Here is a 19,708-nt window from a genome sequence, read left to right as displayed (position 1 = left end):
CTGATATAAACAGAGCCATGATAATTTTCAGTAGCTGTAGAATTTTCTCTTGGTAAACTCAGTTGCTGCCAAACTGTTTTGTATAAACAGCCCTATAAACAGCTCTCTGTTAATCCAGCATTTGAAAGTGAAAGAAGCACCAGTTTGACTTCAAAGTCAAAACTTCAAGACCAAGAAACACCTCAGAAATGAGTGGAATATTTATCCAATATATTCCAAGTCAACAGCACAATAAATATTTTGGAATAAATACATACTTAAACCATAAAACCTGATGAATTACCACAATGGATTTTTCATAGAAAAGTGCTGTGAGAGGTGGGTATTTTTTGCTGTTGGCAAGAAAAATCCACTAAGATGGTTGCTAAGAAGGCATTTTATAAAGTTCATACTTGAGCTTTGACAAACAAGAATTTTAATTAATGCCCTTAGCAGTCATTTAAGTTTGTACACCTAATAGCTTTACAATATAGATGGAAGAACTGCATCAAACTATGCTATGGCAACTGCTATGGTCAGAAGTTCCATTTTTTTGTTTGTTTCAGAAAACCAATGACCTTGGACAGAAGCCAGGAAATGTAAAGGTGCTCCTCCCCTGGGAGATTCAGATGTTCCCTGTGATTGTTTCCAGTAGATAGATGCTGGGCCCATACCAGACAACAATTGAATAGCATCTATCCAGAGAAACAGTAGAAACTTTAGGTATCATTACAAAAGACTCTCCAGTTAAAGCACACAGGAAGCATATAGTACTAGTTCAAACCTAAAACCTAAATCTAAATACATCTCACCTGCCAAGTTGTAAGCCAGTTTTATTTTTTTGCACAATCAGCAAGAGTCAGTCCTCTAACAAGGGATGGGTATAGCAGATTCAGCCTCATTGTCCAGATTTATCTTGAACCACAAAAAATAACTTGCAATGAGCAAACCAGAATCTGAACTGAGGCAAGAAAAAACAGGCACTGCCAGGACAATTTTTTCTACTACTTGCTAACCTGTCATAACACTATCACTACAGCACTAGTAACCAGTTTGTCCTGTCCCTAAAATTTATGGGCTAAAAATCTGAAAAAACCCAGACTCCTTCACTCAGGATACTCAGAACACCAAATAAAACACAGCTTTTAGGTAATGTAGTAGCAAACGAGGCCTATGGCACTTCACTGTAGTGTAGGGTGGGAAACAGGTGGCCAAGGTTAGGGATAAATTAGGTCCCATGGTAATTTGGCTTGAACAATCCTGCTTGTTCATCCTCATACAGCTGAGGATGCAGGTAACCAAGCACAGCTGGTGCAGGCTGACCAGCAATTGCATGACAGCCCCTCTGCATTGATTGTTCAATGACTCTAGTGGCTTGCCCAGCTGTGGAAGATGACTAGGAAAACCAGGATACTGTTTCTGCTCTGTGACACACCTAACCTCATAGCATCTTCACACTGCTTCACCTGTTCCCTTGTTTCTTTTTCCTCTGGCAGAGCTTTGCTCTGCTATAAAAGCCATCTTTGGTTTCCTGATGCTTAACTCAGTTTTTAATCATGTCATGCATTCTTGCATCTCTCAGTTCTCTGACCTTTGTTTCTGCTTGCACCTGTTCTTCCCTGAAGGTGCTTTAGGGATGTCTGGGGCCTGAGACCTGTTGTGCAACACAGCTCTTACATGTACTTCAAAACCTAGTTCTGCCCTGGAAGCAGTAGTGTGAACATGCCAGTTGACTGACAAAGCCCATGCAGAGATAGTTCTCCATGACTGTTCTGGTTGAACACCTTTCGACAATTTTTCCAGACTGAGGCATTAGTAATTCACTTAACAGAAACTAGTGAAGAATATACCTCACTGAATAGTTTAGACTGTACTTGAAGACTAACCAAATGTGGAAGGTGACCTATGGGTAGCAGAAAACTACACAGATGGTCTTTCCTGAGCAATTGCATTGGTACATCAAAGTGGACTGATGCTGCAACCACACTATATAAATTCTGTACTTCTTTGTAATTTTTTTAGGAAAACAGTGAGTTACAAGACCAGTATTTTTGTCATTAGCTGTCTGGAAAAAAGAGATAGGCTGCCACTATTCAGTAATGACATTGTAAACTAAAGTGCAGTGCACTCTAGTTCCTTCAGTGTTTCTTAAACAGATCAGTCAGTGTTCACACAACTGTGAACACTGACATAGGAATAAGAACTGACTGGGAAAGAACCAACATATTACGGCATATCTGTAAGATAAAGGAGCCTGAAAACACCTTATTTTGGTTTTGCCAATTCTTTGTTTATCAACAATTTTCTGGCACAGGATATATTCCAGGATTACAGAAGCTCTTGTAATCTTTAAGAAGGGGAACAGATCCAGGGAAATTATAAATGTCCAATTTAATTTACTTCAAAACCATATGAACAAACTACTCTTGCTCATCTCAGTCAATAGAATAATGGCTAGGTTAAGCAACAGTCAGGGATCTGTCAAGAAGAAATGGTGTTTGACCTGGAAAATGGAAATAAAATGAAGCTGTTTTCTTTCCAGTATCAAGTATTACGGTGGTACTCATCATGTATCTTGACTTGAGTAACTGTATCAGATGTTACATAAAAACTGGGAGAATGCAGTCTAAATAAAACCACTCTAAGATACTGGGAAATTGTACTCAAAAGAGCAATCAATTGTTCCTTGTCAGAGTGAAAAGTACAACATTAGATTATAAAAAGTAAGTAAAGGCCAGTATCATGTGCATTTTCATAAATTATTTACAATAATTGGAGAGTACGTTTATTAAATCTGTCTGGAAAATGCTGCCAACCAGTTGGAGGAGAGGGTTAATACACAGAGCAAAATTAGAGAAATGCCTTAAGGAGAAAAAAACCTGCTAGACACCAAGTTCTGACACTTGGGTAAGAATAAACAATGCAGGATGGGAAAAAGTGGGCTAAGTAACAATTCTAAGATCAAAACTGATAAATAGTAAACAAAGAAGAATGGAAGGGAGAAAGGAGAAAATATTATTGCAATCTGAACATATTAACAATATCAAGCTGTGATGACAGAGTGTAACACTGCAGGATCTTGCATTGTCTAATACACTGAAGGAAAGACTTAAGGAGAAGCTCAGACAACATGCTTGCACAGGCAGCTGCCATGAGGAAGAAAATAAAGAGTTCGCCACTTTAGTGGTGGTCACGGAAACTGGACATAACATTACTATAGGGAATTTCCTTTGGATATCAGGGTTTTATAGCAAGACACATAGAAACTGGATTAGTTTGCCTAAAAATGTTGCAAAAACCTACTTCTTCAATTCTCTTTTTTTTTTTAAAAAAAACAACAACAAGTAAGACAACAACTGTTAGAAGTTATTTACATAGAGATGACTTTGCTTTGGGTAGAACAATGATTGGGTAGTTTTAGAATGATGCTTCAATGTAATAAATATTGTCAAACAGGATTTTAAAGATTTGACTGTTCTACTTAGAAAAGCAAGTATTCAGAAAATGCCCAGTTATTTGGAAACAAACTTTGAACGACACAGATGATATTGCAACATCACAAGTTAGATAAATGCAATGTTTACTTGCCAAGTTCCATACATCTGAAATTAAAAAACCCCGACGTACCCCCACTCTTTGTATCATGGTCATGATTTCTATGTAATGTTCTTGCAACTACACAGTTTATCTGCAAACACGAGTAATTTATTATACAGCACCTTTTTTTTTCTCTATTTCCTTCAAAATTTGGATTGGAAGATAAACCTTTTTATGTAAACTGATGACTTTAAGGAATAATGCTTCTAAAAAAAAATGCTTCACATTTTCATGTGTATTAGCTCCATAAAGAATATTCCAAGACATATTTTACATTCGAGTCAGTAAAACAGGATGTTACAATAAGACAAATCAGTTTGCAAATGAATACAACATTACAGACTAAGAATTAAAATCCCTTTATCCACCATCTCAATGGTGAACTGCAATTTAGGATGATGTGAAGTTTAGTACCACAACCAGAAAAAAACAATTAGTAACCATAAAATCATTTGGCTTCATTTAATAAAATCCTTTGATATTCTTACTGTTTCAAGAAACGCAGAAACATTTCCAGTTTTCCTTCATGCCAAATGTGAACATTTAGCAAAGGTTTTCCTTTTCACTTGTCCGAAGCAAGTTAGGGTAAATGTTGGACATACATTTTGAAATGTATGTATTTCTGATTATATTAACACAGTAGCACCATCTACTGGTCCAGAAGATCCTTTCAAACTTTAGAAAAAGCGGTGGAGAGAGATCCAGCAAGAATGATGCAAAATGCTACTGAGAGTAACACATAGTTTTTCAGTCCCTGGAGAACCAAAAGCAGAGAAAAAGAAAAATACCATTGTAATAAGAGACACCATTTCACACACAGACACACACACAAAAAGGCAAAACAAAGATCTGCAGTTTCATTTTGTGAAAAAATTCCTAAACTAATTACATGAAATAGCAAATTTTATACCATTTTATTTCATATAATGTTTGTTACATATTTGCTGTTCAAAACATTTTAATACACATTATCTATGAAGCCACACACTTCGTAAAATATTCACAAAATTAATTCAGCATTTTTAGAAAGTATTTTTAAAGTTTTTTGTCTACTCCTAAAGCAGTAAGCACTTATCCAGAAGCTATTCTAAAAGTGTACAAAGAGAGTGAGAGGTTTAGTGAGTCACAAAGATATTGGATAATGAACATAATAGCACTCTAGCATGGAGCAACACTAATTTGCAGTGGGGGAGAGAGAACTTCTAGTTTCTGATCCAAGGATGCCTAATGCATTTTACAGTCACCAAAAATATTGGGAAAGTAGATCTCCAATGGCAAATTAGGTACCTATTGATCCTGGACAGATTATCTTAAGGAAACCTGAGGATTATAATGCTAGCATTCCATGTTTCAAATACCACTAGAAAAATAATTTCTGCCATATATGCTAATACCCAGGAGAGTAAATTAGCCTGTTCTAGGCAATCACTGTCGTATCAGTTTAGGATCTCTCCATTATACCACAATTAACAAGCTTAGTTAAGCTTTGTCTCATTTTTTGGTCCTTTAGTGAATCTAACCCTGGAAATCTAATGTACTTGTTTATGTGGTTACTTAGACAACTGCTCATTCCCCTGCTCAAACTGAAAGAACTGGCTCAAATAAAGACTATTTTCAGGTGGTTGGCATCCTCCCTCCTGGCCTTGCTACAGCCTTAATTTCCTCCCACTCAAACCTTCATTCCTGTAATAACTGTTCACAGTTCTTAATTTTTCTTGGAAAACGTGACTTTCAGCTTCAAAATGCAATACTTGTAAGGAGGGAGATCTAAGAGATTCAGCTGTATACCAAATCATGCAGTTCAAAGAGCTAGAGAAAAGCAAGAGAGACCAGGTAAGAAACTTAGTAAGTTACCTTTATTTCTTTAAACACAAGGACTCCCCACATTGCAGCAATAAGGCCAGGACCCTAAAGAATAAGACTCATTTGTACATTACAGCATTTCATTAAAATTCCCATTACTCTTCTCAGGATGGTTCAATTTTGTCTGAATAACAAATTTAGGCCTTTCCAGTTGCTCTAATTACAGCACTTATAGCAACAGCAAATGTCACTGCAGTATTTACCAAGTAAGACACAATAAAATCTTCAGGAAGGGCTGAAGAAGCAAGAAAGTGTGGTTTTTTTGTTTTTTTTTTAAGAGAAGGCACAATTTTTCTAATTTACACTGTGGAGTCTGCACTGGCTGTTATATTTTCTTTTAGTGGGCTCCAAATAATATGCCTAATTTTAGTCCAAACTACAGTCCACGATGTTACCACATTTCAAGGAACTATTCATGTTTATTGGCAGCTACCATGGATATTCCTAACACTTCCTTTATTAGCATGACTAACTAGTTGGAACAAGTTTGATTTTATCACTCAGTATGATATCAAGAGACTGGAACATAAACATATTTCCTGTATAGCAAGTATCTGGACACAGCACAAAGCCAGTCAGCCAGACAGGTCAGGAAAACTACTGATTATCTGTGATGGTGTTGTCCAGATTTCCTAGCTAACAGCAAAGAGCAATACACAATAATTTCCAGGCACTTCTGGTAATACAGTTTTCCCTGGTGGGAGCAATTATCTGAATTTGCATGACTGATGTGAAAATATTATCTGGATACAAAGTGAAAACTGTCTCTGTTAATGTTTCCCATTAGAGCTGCTCTCAGAAACACTTGACAGCTGTTTGGGCAGTGATCTTCCTCTCTTCCATCTTCAGTATATCTGATAGAGGCTGAATGTATTTGTGGGTGCCGTTTCCTACTGGAATTGCCAGCTATTATTTGAACAATAGCTGAGGTCTTATTTCACTTTCTAGATAATGTATGTGGCGACAGAAATGCATTTTAAAAATGAAATAAATCGTTTGTGATTAAACTTCTCTCTAGGATGAAGTAAAATAGCAGTTCCAAACTTATGGTCCAGATAAGAAGCTTCTCATCAACGCATTCCTTAAGTTTTTCATTTTGTGATTTTATATCCTCGCCCTTTAGGCATATTAATAACTAAGTTACTAAAGCTGCTTTCTATTAATCCTTCAGTTTCTAATTAGAATGATTCCAAGTCTTTACTTTCATTTCATACTGCAGAGTTGATTCTGATTTACTGCATCTTGAGGCAAAGCTTAATCCCTATTAATGTTGTTTCATTAGTTTGCTTTCAAAATTCTTGCTGTTCAGCAAAACTTTGGTTTTGATATTTACAAACTCCCATTTGCCAGAAGTTATCCACCTTTGCATCACCATCTAGTAAAGTGGCAAGAGAGTAAATGCAAAGTTTATTTTTACCTAGTGATGGAATTTATACAGCTTCTGGAAATTAACAGTGCTTTAAATATACAGTATCATAACTTGGAATAAACCAGATAAAATGGGCCAACATAGTTTTCCATTATTTGCATAAGAACATTATTTTCAGCAACACAATCTGTTCTGTGTGTTCAAGAACTGTAAAATGAAAAAAAACCCTGACTTAATTATGCAAAATGACTGCTGGACATTAAAATCACAAATGAAAACATCCAGAACAAAATGTACTTGTGGGGATGAAAGCATTATAAGTTTCTTCTTTTAATTACTTCAGTGTACTTTCATATTGAGATAGTTCTGGTTATAGAACTTTGGTTTTTACATAATCTAAAGACATACAGTTTCACTTTTTCCATTTTTTTATTTTTATGCTTGGCATAAATGGTGCTTGTCACAGTCATGTATGTTCCTAAAAAACCAAAGGCTAGCACACACAAGCAGAAAAGGCAATGTGCACTCTTAATTAAAATGCTCTAGAGTCATAATAATTTCAACATAAATCCACAAGTGAGGAGAAAAAAAAAAAAGTTCTCTTTTAATTCCAGTTACAGAGTGTATTTTTTTATATACTTACAGCAGTAATGATTGGAAAGCTGACCACAGCACTGAGATAATGATTGGCTATGAACCAGCAGCAATTGGCTATTGCCCAAAGCACACCAGAAACAAACCCTAGAAAAATAAATCCCAATCAAAAACATGTATGGCAAGGTAGGGACAGCAATTTGTGGAACATTTATTTTTATAGCATAATAAAGAAACTGTATGTATGTATTTTAGTATATTAACTACTTTAACAAGAATGCTGTGTTAATCTAAACTAAAGCTCAAGGGATAAAATCAGCTACTCCAACTAAAGTAGCAAATGAAGCTCACCATTTTCTGTGCAATGTGGTCTCCACTCTGGGAGACTTGTTTTTTGAAAATCTGCTGTATGCAATGCCATTTTGTTCTAATTTCAGATTAGAACAAAATTTTTCAGTTTCCTAACCTTAGTTAATTAACCTAATAGGAGCAATTTTTAAAAAGAGACAAAAAGTCAAATTAAGAGAGATGAAAGATGAACTACAATTCCAACATATAGCTTGAACTAATCACTGCAAAACAGTCAGAAGAAGTATCTGAAATTAACTGTTAGTTTAGAAAACAGTCATACCTGGCAATATGGCTTGTGGATAAACATTAGGTTTATTTTTCCTGACTGCACAGTAGATAAAAAAGTAGATGGTACTTGTAAGAAATATTCCACTGAAGTGTGCAAAAACATAATCCAAATCTGAAAGAGAAATTACAAAATTGTATTAGCCTAAAACACCTGTTATTAATTTCAACTGAATTTATTTCACTGGTAGTATTCAGACAGACAAAAACCAGATAAGGTGCTACTGCTAACAACTTGAATTTCAATTATGACTGTGACAAACACAGCTGCCAGTCTGACTGTAGATTAATTTGGTCAATCAAACATATATTAAACATGAATTAACTGCTGCATTTATCCTAGCATTTTTCATAAGCTTTTTTGCATTTCTGTGAATTGCTGTTTTTGGAACTCTATTAGGCAAACTACTGAACTAATTTATTAAAAACTTAAGAAAATCTTCAGGTGAGGCTACAAAACTTGGGTGGGTATTTTATGTAATTACATCCTCTCCTGATCATCTATATTTATATTCCTGTATATAGCCTTGCTTCTCTTCTGTACATTTAAGGGCAAGACAACTAGACATCTTGTGTAACCTAAACATGGCACAGTTTTGTCCTTTTTTTATGTTGAGGAGTGTATCAAAATGTTAATCACTATAATAATTAACAATAATAAATCCTTTATGGACTCAGTATGTACTAATGAGAGCATTTCCAACACAGTAAAGCAGAAGCATGTAGCAAGGTGACCTCTGTCTCCCTAGAATTCAAAGTCTTCAACAGGAAAGGCAGCTCTAGTAATGATAACATCTGCTTTGTCTAGCTGCAGAATATATAAATTGCAGTATTTAAGAGAAATTGCATGTGACAGAACAATTTCTTAATGGCAACACTATGCGGTTTCAGCAATACCTTCCTCTTAAGCTGCTGCTGGTATTACCTGATAGACTATACACTAAACCTTAGGGAAGATGGCTCTGGGGAAATGTTGTTGAAAACTGGTGATTAGGCTTATGTTAAAAGGTTTCCATAAAAAAAACCTACAAGGTTTTAATTACTTATGTTGCTATATATCTTTTGTGCACATCAGTTATGATCAACCTTCTCCTCTTTCCTTTAGCAATGTATTAATTTGGTAACTGGTACAGCCTGTGCCTTTGTTTACTTCATGCTCCGGGTATATGAACTTTGTATTCTGAGAGTGCTCTGCTTCTGAAGGCATTAAATACTATCAGTCAAGTATCATAATCGCTGGGGTGTTTCTGACTGTTCTTTTAATGGTGTAATTCAAATATGGGAAAAAAAAGGGAGTGCTAGTACTGTAATTATGACAACATATAACACAGTGCAGAACTGATAAGTTGTCATGGTATATTTCCAGGCATACCACTAATTTCACTCTGTGCTTTTGCAAAAGCAGGAGACCACAGTATACTGATGAAATGAAGTAGATGTGACCTATCAGCATTTACCAAATTGACTTGCTCCTGTGTATATAGTTTCATTTCGTCTTCCATGGTCCTTGATGTAAAGTACTGGTACAAAACTGGAACCGTAGAGTATTCCAGCTACTACAGCCAGGCTGCATCCTCTTTAAAAAGAGCAAAAATCAGAGAAAATAGCCTAGCGTTATTTACGTTAAGTAGACAATACACTTAAGTCCAGTATTGCAGTTAAAGACTGTATATCGAAGAAAAATTGCTAGCAACATTATGAATATAAAACGTTTTAGCACATTTTTATTTTTAGTGTAGATATTGTTCAACTCAGCAACTTGGTTTTCCTATACTTTGTGGCCAAGTAACACAGAGAATTCCTGCCCCAACAGCCTGCAGTCTAGATAAATGCCATCAATAAAATAGGATTTCCTAAAAGCAGAGTTAGCGAAGACCAACAACAACGTATTTAAAATGCTCTTGCTCTCAGCTTCACTGGTGCAGTCTGTATATTCTTTGTAACCATTCCCAAGTTCACTCCCTCCATGGTAGCTTTTCTCTGCTTCCAGCTCACTGTGTTCTTGACTGACTCCACTCCCCACACTGGCCCCTTGCTAACTGCTGCTTGCACCCTGGAGCACTTCTGCTGTCTGCTTACTGCTATGCCTTCTCCAGAGGTATTCACTTTGAAACCATGCCTGGAAGCATGTTATTAACATAGGCTTCTACTATGCTGGAGAGCTAAGCCACCTGTTAATAAAAAAACAGCTCTGTAATTACTTAGTTGTTATTGCTATATACTTAGCAAACATTGTTCTTTTGTAGCAGGAACCAATACTTAATTAGTAAGTTAAAGCTGAACACTGTGGGGGAAAAAAGAAATTAATTAGTTGGGCAGTTTTTCATATACAGATAGGCACACTATACTGGTACCTTGAAAATGATAATTTATTAGGGAATGACTGTGCTAGAAAAACCACAGGACATGAATTCTGCTCTTAAACTGTGTTCAACCACTTTCTGTCTACTTGGCCTGTACCAGTAAAAGAACTGTTAATAACTTACAAGAGCCTCTTTTTTGCTGGAGAAAGCCTGTTCACCCATGAGTCATCAGAAGTATCTTCAGAAACATTAATAGACTGTAAAAAACAGTTTTCACTGAAATTTAGTTTTTTTGTTGTTGGTGTTTTTTAAAATCTCAAATATTGTGTTAAAGAGAATAGTTTTGCTCTAAGAAAATTTAAATGGAAGGAGAAACAAAAGGAATTTACAGAAATACTTTGAAGAAAGAAGACAATTATTTTTAAAATAAAACGTAATTAAGTCTACCTACTTCAAAGTTCACAGGTAACAGTTTGAATATGGATTTTAGGTTTATTGCACTAGTAGTTTATTGACTAGTACTTCTTTTTAATCAGCATGCAGGCAGCTTTGTCTTTCAAAACTCACCCTTCCTTACATGATTTAATATAAAGGTTTTATTTGTGTTTTTGCCTTTTGCTGATAGTTCTGGGATTACTTTCAGAATATTAGGACTATTTGCAAACAGAGAAATGAAAAACACCAGTCTGCAGCATAAAGAAATTGCAGTGTCCCATTATTTTAATCCTGTGATCAGACTGTCTTCTGTGTTTTAGTCTGGTAGACTGGAACCTCTAGTGAGCATTGAGCACAGCTAGAAGATTCTGAGGGGCTCTCTGTCCAGGTAGCAACCAACTTTTGATGCATCACTGACTGAGTATAAGCTTCAATAGTAGCAGGATCCTATTGTTCTCCAGCTTTTGCTGCATACTTGGGGGTCCAGAAGGAGCAACAGCCAAGCTGGCAGTGCTCCTTGGCCTCCGATGCTCCAACAATCAGCAACTCTTGACAGACTCCTGGCTCTATAATGTGGCAACAATCTGCTGGATAAGAGTTATAACACTGCTGCCTTTCATCTAAGCACCCCCGTAGTTTTATAGTTAAGTTTTAATTAAAATTACTTTATTTTCCCAGAACAGGAAAGTAATACACTCCGTCTTTTAAATAGCCCCTGTCATAATGAAAAAGGGTTCCTCAGCCATTTAAAGCTGACAACAGTGAAAGAACACTTGGGAATACTTCTTGTTGCTCACATTTGGCTGGATATACAAGATCCACAAATTAAATACAATCAATGCATATTTACGTAGTTTCATGTTGTCTACCATAAATCCTAGCAAAGCCGGTTCACATTAAGCAATTTATTTTTAATTTTTTTAAAAATGGGTACGTATTTTCACTGCTTTAAATGAACAACTGTAGTGTACTTACACTTTCTCTCAGTAAAGGTGTGTTTTCTAGTGAAGCTGAAGGACTCTGGATTTCAGTTTTTATAAAAAGAAATATGACAGCACTCAGAAGAAAAAAATACACCAGTAAGTACCATGTCAGCTCATAAGGACATAACTCTTAGTGTTTAGAGACAAAAGTTATAAAAAGTTTGGAGGGATATTACATTATTTTCATTATAGCCTTAGTGTCACTTCAACATATTAAATGCAATTGCTTTTAACAAACAACTTAAGTGAAAGTAACTAAATAAATTACTCTTTATATCACTTTATAGATTGTCTTCTATGTAGTGGAATTGAAATGTCTACTTTTTACAGTGAGTAGCTACACATGTTAACAGCTGCATTAATTAACAATGCCCTTTTGTACTAAGCCACTAATACAACAAAACTTCTGCATGAAAATTCTAAATGAACAGCTTACACCTGCACAGAATTGGCTCTATGGTCAACAAAAAAAGACACTTTTTGTTTTCTATTGCATGCCAGTGGGGGGATACTGCTCCTACAGGGCCTTAGGCATACATGGGAGGAGGAAGAGTATTGCTCAGTGATGCTCCTATGCACTAAGTGAATAAATGAAGAAGAAAAAGTAACACTATTACTTGTGCCCCCTGAAATTAGGTAAATACATGTAATCAGAAGTGTCAGAACTTGTTTTTTATTTTATGAAAGATATTTTAATTATTTAGGAATTCCTTCTCATCACTGTAAACAGAAAGTCTCAATTTGAGAGTTATTCCTCTCCTACTGAAGGAATAAGGATAGACATAAAAGGATGTCAGCTTTCTCCAGAGGTACTATACAAACCTATACAGGTTTCATGCAGGAAGCTAACATGAAATACATGCTTCTGAGCTCTGCAGAGCAACATACACGGGCTTTGTGCAGCTTGCCAGAAAATATATTTGGTCAGGATCTTTCTCCCTGCTGATCACTTCTCCATGGTATCTCAGAAACTGGCAGGAGGCAGGTGGTGAGCTGAATTAACTCACGAGGCAGGGAGAGCAGTACTGCTACCATTTTTGAGTACCTCACAAAATCATGTGCTACGTGTAAGGACAATGGGTAGAAAGCTACAGACTCTTAGGAAATAGGAAGAGTGGAAGCAAAACTCACAAATGTAAAGCAACAGGTCTCACTTAGCAATCAAGAAGTGCTCCATCATATCCATGTTCTAAACATCTTTCTTTCCTAAAGGCGTTACATGCATCTTTAGCACACTAACAGTGAACATACTGCCCCTGGGATTTAGAGTCACCATCAAATGGCTAGAAAAACCTTCCTGGCCACCTAACTGGAAAGCAAGAGCAGTGCTACATAATAAAACTCCCTTTTCCTCTGTGTTTGAGCCAATACGTGCACTCATACAAATAATAAAAACAAACATAAGAGTAGGAGCACTTCTGAATATCCCAAAGGAAGCCACTATTTGCAAGTTTTAAGTGTGGCTTGGAAGTTACAAGACAGGGAGCTATTAAGGGTAAGAGATATGTGAAGCCTCTGGCTTGTCATGACCCCAAAGGATCTGGAGAGGGTCCTGTGGCATATTCTGCAGCTAAGAGCAAGACCCTGACTGAGCGAAGTCAGATCGGACTTTATAAAGATCAATTTTTACCTTAGTAGTGAAAGTCCTGCTCCAACAGAATTTAAGATTGGTCTTGATACCTCTTCTGGGTCAATTCCAAACCAACCGAACCTGAAATATTTAATCAGTTTCACTTAGTTGCACTGACCGCATACAAATAGTTAAATTACAACCTAGCCTTGGAAATCACAGAATGTTAGGGGTTGGAAGGGACCTCAAAAGATGATCTAGACCAACACCCCTGCCAGAGCAGGATCCCTCAGAATAGCTCACACAGGAATGTGTCCAGGCAGCTTTTGAATGTCTTTATTCGAAGAGAGAAGAGACGAAGAGTCCACAACCTGTCTGGGCAGCCTGTTCCAGTGCTCTGTCACCCTCACAGTGAAAGTTTTTCCTTATGTTTAAGTGGAACCTCCTATGCTCCAGCGTGTACCCACCACCCCTTTTCCTGTCACTGGACATCACTGAGAAGAGCCTGACTCTATCCTCCTGACACTCGCCCTTTACATATTTGTAAACATTAATGAGGTCACCCCTCAGTCTCCTCTTCTCCAAGCTAAAGAGACCCAGCTCCCTCAGCCTTCCCTCGTAAGGGAGTTGTTCCACTTCCTTCATCATTTTTGTGGCTCTGCACTCCTTGTCCTTCTTGAACTGAGGGGCCCAGAACTGGACACAATATTCCAGATGTGGCCTCACCAGGGCAGAGCAGAGGGGAAGGAGAACCTCTCTTGACCTACTAACCACACCACTCCTAATACATCCCAGGATGTCATTGCCTTTCGTGGCCACAAGGGCACATTGCTGGCTCATGGTCATCCATGCAGGTCCAGCAGGACCCTCTGGTCCCTTTCCCCTACACTGCTCTCCAACAGGTCAGTCCCCAGCCTATACTGGTACACGAGGTTGTTCTTTCCCAGATGCAAGACTCCATACTTGCCCCTCTTGTATTAATTAAATTTCTCCCTGCCAACTCTCCAGCCTGTCCAGGTCTTGCTAAATGGCAGCGCAGCCTTCTGGTGTGTCAGCCATTCCTCCCAAATCTTTACTCCTGAAAATAACTCTTACTAAAGTTATTGGCATGGTGTTTCAGTTGGCTTGCAAAAAGCTGTCTACTGTACCAAAATAATTTTAAACTAATTTAATATACATTGACTTTTTTTTAACCTGGGTATTTAAACATTGAAGTTAAATTATTTTATTAGCCCATGTGCTGTAGAAGAAAAAAAACAGTGTACTAGTTTTGCATTAAGAAATACATTATTTATTTACTCAATTATGGTAGGGAACATTACTGGGCATTCTGCTTCCTATTGAGACAAAGGAAACAAAGATAAAATAATAGGTGAGTACCATCCACTGAGAGAGATAGAAGATCTTATCTATATGATAAACCCTCTTAATTGGTGATAGTGTTTTCACTGCAGTTACTAATGACATTAAGACTCAAATGTACTCACCGTGAACTTGCCCAACCTGTCAGCAAATTAAAAGAAGCCCATATCAAAAGACCAAGAGCTAAGCCAATAGTTTTGACAATAGGGACAACTGTAATATTGCCTGAAAAACAACAACAACAACAAAAACAACCAACAACAAACCACCAAAATTAAATTTTGTTAAAAACTAGACTGTGATCTTGTATATTTTGGTTTTAGATGCTGTGCCTATTCAGAGGCAAGAAATGTAGGCAATTACAAGGTGGTAGGAAATAGGCTTTTTAAAATGTTAATATATCAAATACAGACACTTCCTAAATGCCATTTAAAAAGCTGTCTTTGGTTTGAATTTGCTGCTTATAAAGTAAGTGTAATAAAGTAATATTTACTATAAGGATACAGCTCCATTAACACCTAGATTTAAAAAAGCCAAATAACTACTACCTCAGGTACGAGAAAGTTTTTATCACTGCTTTTTTCATTAAGAGTTAGGGTTACTTTGAGTTTCAAGAAACAGGATCTCTTTATCCTTACCTGTAGCCCACACAAAACCCCCAACCATCGCCAGAGGCCAAAACCGGGGGCAATTCTGGATTAAATTGACCACTAAAGAAACTATCCATATGGAGGCACAGAGAATCCATTGGAAGAACATGCCTATGGAAGAAATAAATGCACACAGTAGAGAACCTGTAGAACACTGCATGTGTATCTCTTAACTTACTAGGTTTTAAATAAAATTTATTTATTGCAGAAAAATTTGAAAGGTCATCCACCTCCTCTGTGAATTTCAGGGAACCCTGTTACAATATAATAAAAAAATGCATTTTAGGTATCTTTTAGATGTTAAAATTAATTCTGTCACCCTACCACACATTCTTTATACACAGCTGCAAAAGACAGTTTGCTGGGAAAAGTTCACACTAGCCCCAATTCTCACACACATTGAATTTTAATGGGCTTCTGAAAAAAAGGATGTTCAGTTACTGCAAACTTATCCCACCACCCTAGTAGTACCTGATTGCACAGGACAAAACTCCTTCAAAGCACAGGACTCAGGCTTTTCCACTACTCCAGAACACTGAGAGTAATAAAAATTCCAGACATATCTCTTCTACCTTTGTTGACTAAGGCTCAACTAGGCAGAGAAGATAATTTTATGCCAGCTGAGCTAAGACTTCCACTTTAAAGTCTAGTCTTGTCTCGTTAGGACCACATTTGGCACAAAGAAAAAAGAGGGATTACATCCAGCCTGTAATGCAGATACTATTATTGCAGTGATGTAATGGCAGATTTATGCATCTAGGGATCTGGTAACTGACTATGCTTCATATAGATGTGTAAATACAACATGAACATAATACAGTAAAGTGATTAAAGTCCAATAAGGAAATAACATATATTTTTTCTTCTTAATGAGTCACCAGATAAAAGTATCCAAATTTCAATTTTCAGTTGTTTTTTTCTTATGTGCACAACTGAAAGGTAATGCTCCAAAGCCCAACAACTTTTATAGTACAAATAACACGTACTTGAGAAACCCCACAAGGATAGAAGAAAGGACATTTCACTTTCCATTGTGAAATGCTCATGAAATGCACATCATTACTGTTAAATTGCACAACAACACATAAAAAGTCCTTCTAAAGGTTTGCCACATCTTGAACAAATATATTATTGTTTTATACCCTAACAATAGCAAAGACAATTAAAAACATGCTTTATGGATGAAGGCTGTGACAATATTTATAACTCTAGCTACGGAAATTCTCATATTATTCCCATTAGGAAAAATACCAAAACCAACAAAAGAATATAAATAAGTTTACCATCGCCAGTATCAAATTTCTTAACAGGCACAAAGTTTGTTCCAAATAGAAGGACAGCTACTGTGGAAGAGGTAAAGCCAATAGCCAGATCTGTTCCATTGCTGTTGTTAAAGGTACTGAAAGCTTTCCCAATATTCATCTTTGTTCTGAAGGTGCCTGTTTTTGTGGAGTTGTTTTGCTGCAGATCCTGTCAAATTCCAAAATCAGAAAGTGGAATTAAACATGTGGAGCATTAAATAACACCAGTCCAGTTCACAATCTGAAACTTAAAGGACCCTACTTATCAATCTCCCAAAACCTGGAAAGAACAGTAAAGGATACTGTGGAATCCCACAAAAAGCTGCCATAAGATGTGAATGAAGTGGAACTTAAGAACAGACACACAAAATAAATCACTATTATGTGTATTATAATCAGCTTAACAGAAAAGCATGTCTGAAAACATATGTGAATCCATGTATCTTTATAAGGTAACCACATGGATTGCTCTAGCTGATACAAAATACAAATAGGGGTTCATCTTTTTTCTGAGGAAAACTGTAATAACATGTTTTTTCACACAGAATCACATAATCTTAACACCACACATAAGAGACTACATGGAAAAAAGCGTTTGGAAATTTCATTTCAAATGGCAACAAGGTATTTAATACATTATGAGTATAAGGGAGCATATTTATTCAGATATCCATGCAATCCTGCTGTCAGAGTAATGCTATTTATACTGAATCAAATGACAGCCTAATGCAGTTTGACATTACCCAGTGTAGGTGGACTAGCTACTGTCTGGATAAAAAAAGCTGAAATGGAATGGTGGAAATCTTGCCAAGTCTTGTAAGAGGTGCTGTGACTACACTCTCTGCACAAAAGGAAGAGCTGAGCTGCTGCACATTTTTTCAACTTATTTTACCCTCTAGTCTTACCTTCTCTGGAGTCCTTAGGACACTGAGAGCTGCATCTGCTGAGGTTGTGCTTTTATCTACAGCTTCAGTAGGGCCATCAGTGTCAGCTGAAATTAATTATTTGCATTAGCAGGTGAAAAGTCTAATCCCATAAGTAATATAAACATTTAATTTCTGTAATTTTTTCTACATAAAATATGAAAGTATATTTTTAACTTGAGTACTTTGGAAAAAAAACAGACTACATTTATAAGACACATTATGGAGGTACTATGGTCCAAGTATTTCCATTTGTCCTGTATTTTTCTCCTCTGCTTTTCATCTTTCTTGCCTACTTAAAGGAGAAGCTCCAGGAAGTCTTCACTGTAATGAAGAACTGCAGACATAGAACAGTGCAAATAATAATGCTAACATTTCTTCAAAGACTGACTTCACAGGCTAAGAAACACTGTGGCACCTCAAGAATGGATTAAGATAGATAAAGACTATCATCAGCTATCTTCATTCCATCAGACTTGACTCACTGAGTGAATAAATTTCGTGGACAAGGCATAAGAGCTGGATTTTGCACAGGAAGAACTTCATGCTGTTAAGGACAGAAAAATAAAGCTGATTACAACTGCACCTCTAAGCATGCAGGATTCAGTACCTTAGCCTTTAAACAAATAAGTCATTATGCAGGTAAAATACTATGAACCTTTCAAATTTAAATTGGTTTATCAGTCTTTCAACCCGTATGCTGCAGGGTGATATACTTTTCTGCTTGCTTTTTATCTTTCAAAAATCTCTGTATTGTGCACATGGAAGACTGTTGCACAACTGGAGAACCAGAACCACAACACCAAAAATGGAAAGGAAACACAACTTCAAATTAACAAAGGAAGGGTATGCTTAATTCTGTTTAAAACTCTGTAACTTTCCAAAGTTTGGGCCACTTAGGCCCAAATTTGGCTACATTACAGATCAAACTTTCAACTCTGTATTACTGCCTTGCAGAGAAAGCTCAACCAGACAAGGCATGGTGCAACCTGCTCTAACTTTGATGGTAGCAATGCTATCATCAGGGCATTAATGCAGGGTGTTGAACTAGATGACCTCCAGAGGTCCCTTCCAAGCTAAGTTATTCAATGATTGTATGATCCAACGTCAAGAGCAAACAATGAACTGGTACAAAACATTAAGTTCACTATACTTTTTCATATGCTTGCACATACCTGGCACATCAAGTTATTTCAGAGAGTTCACTTGAAGCTTTTTCTCAAAAATCCTAGGGACTGCCAAAGTGACTCGCAACATACATTCCTCCGAAGGTCTCAAGCTACCAAATGCAAAACCAGAAGCACTTACTGAAACTAAGATATTAGAATACACTGGTTATATCTGAAACTCAAACAGAGACAACTGGAATTCCTGTTGTTATGAAGGCTGTGGATTTGGCTTTTTTGTTTGGGTTCCAACCTCCTCCACCCTGGGCACCAAGCAGCCCTTATTGAAGGGTATTTGTGGGGTTTGCAAGCTACAGATAAGATATAATGGAATTTTCTTGGCACACACTGCCCTTATCCTACTAACTTTGCTGGTTTACCTCACTGGAAAGCTTTCATCTGTATTTTCCTCGTTTCCTCAGAAAAATGCCACCATTTTCTTTCTTCACACAGAGACAGAACAAATGATGCTGCTCACTTAATACAATGGCAACACATAACTACAGTCCCTGCAGACAGGTATGAAATCAAGAATCCTGCCTGCCCTGGAGAGCTTCCATCTCAGGGCAGATTCACGCTACTGTCAAGATCATAAAGAAACTGTGCTGATTGAATGGGTATTTTTAGAGGCTGCAGGTCATGTTAGCTGTTTATGTGTATATTTCTCCTTTTGTGTATCTGTCATTAAGGCTGGACACTTTTATCCTTACTTTAGGAGATTTGCTAGTCCTACAGCAGCTCAGGGGCACGTCCTCGGGTGACACCGCAACCTCTCACCAGCTGCCAGAGACACATTTATTTGCCTCCCTGCAAAGAACGCCTGTGAAGGCATTCTTCAGGCCGTGTTTTCAGCAAGCTGTATCGTGCTACAAGCGAAAACACGCATCTGGGGCCTCGACACGGGCGGAGGTTGTTCCTAGCGTTGCCGCTCGGCCTTCCCCAGGACGCGGCCCGCGGACGGGGCAGGCCCAGCGCTG

At 37.2% G+C, this 19,708-nt stretch overlaps 1 protein-coding gene across 1 annotated transcript; it reads right to left on the bottom strand.

The window, feature by feature from the left end:
- Positions 1-4,079: 4,079 nt before the first annotated feature.
- On the bottom strand, positions 4,080-16,763 carry TMEM144 (transmembrane protein 144). Its single transcript, XM_009995916.1, has 11 exons — positions 16,625-16,763; positions 15,330-15,452; positions 14,817-14,916; positions 13,390-13,470; positions 11,752-11,833; positions 10,525-10,598; positions 9,496-9,614; positions 8,034-8,153; positions 7,452-7,549; positions 5,431-5,484; positions 4,080-4,330 (listed from the first exon to the last, which is right to left on the bottom strand). Exons 1-11 carry the CDS (start codon positions 16,761-16,763, stop codon positions 4,247-4,249), a joined length of 1,074 nt encoding a protein of 357 aa, XP_009994218.1. The 3' UTR covers positions 4,080-4,246.
- Positions 16,764-19,708: the final 2,945 nt, after the last annotated feature.

The sequence above is a fragment of the Chaetura pelagica genome, unplaced genomic scaffold (genome assembly GCF_000747805.2).
Source record: "Chaetura pelagica isolate M959 unplaced genomic scaffold, ChaPel_1.0 scaffold142, whole genome shotgun sequence".
In the NCBI taxonomy this organism is placed as follows: Eukaryota; Metazoa; Chordata; class Aves; order Apodiformes; family Apodidae; genus Chaetura; species Chaetura pelagica.
Note: the sequence above shows the minus strand (reverse complement) of the source record. Positions and strands in the feature narration are given on the sequence as shown.

Coding starts and splice junctions, on each gene's coding strand:
- TMEM144 (XM_009995916.1), bottom strand. CDS start 16,763: ATGAATATTGGGAAAGCTTTCAGTACCTTTAACAACAGCAATGGAACA. Junction 13,471..14,816: donor ACAGGTTGGGCAAGTTCACG/GTGAGTACATTT, acceptor TAAATATTTCAG/GTTCGGTTGGTTTGGAATTG. Junction 4,331..5,430: donor TTGTGTTTAAAGAAATAAAG/GTAACTTACTAA, acceptor TTGGTTCTCCAG/GGACTGAAAAACTATGTGTT.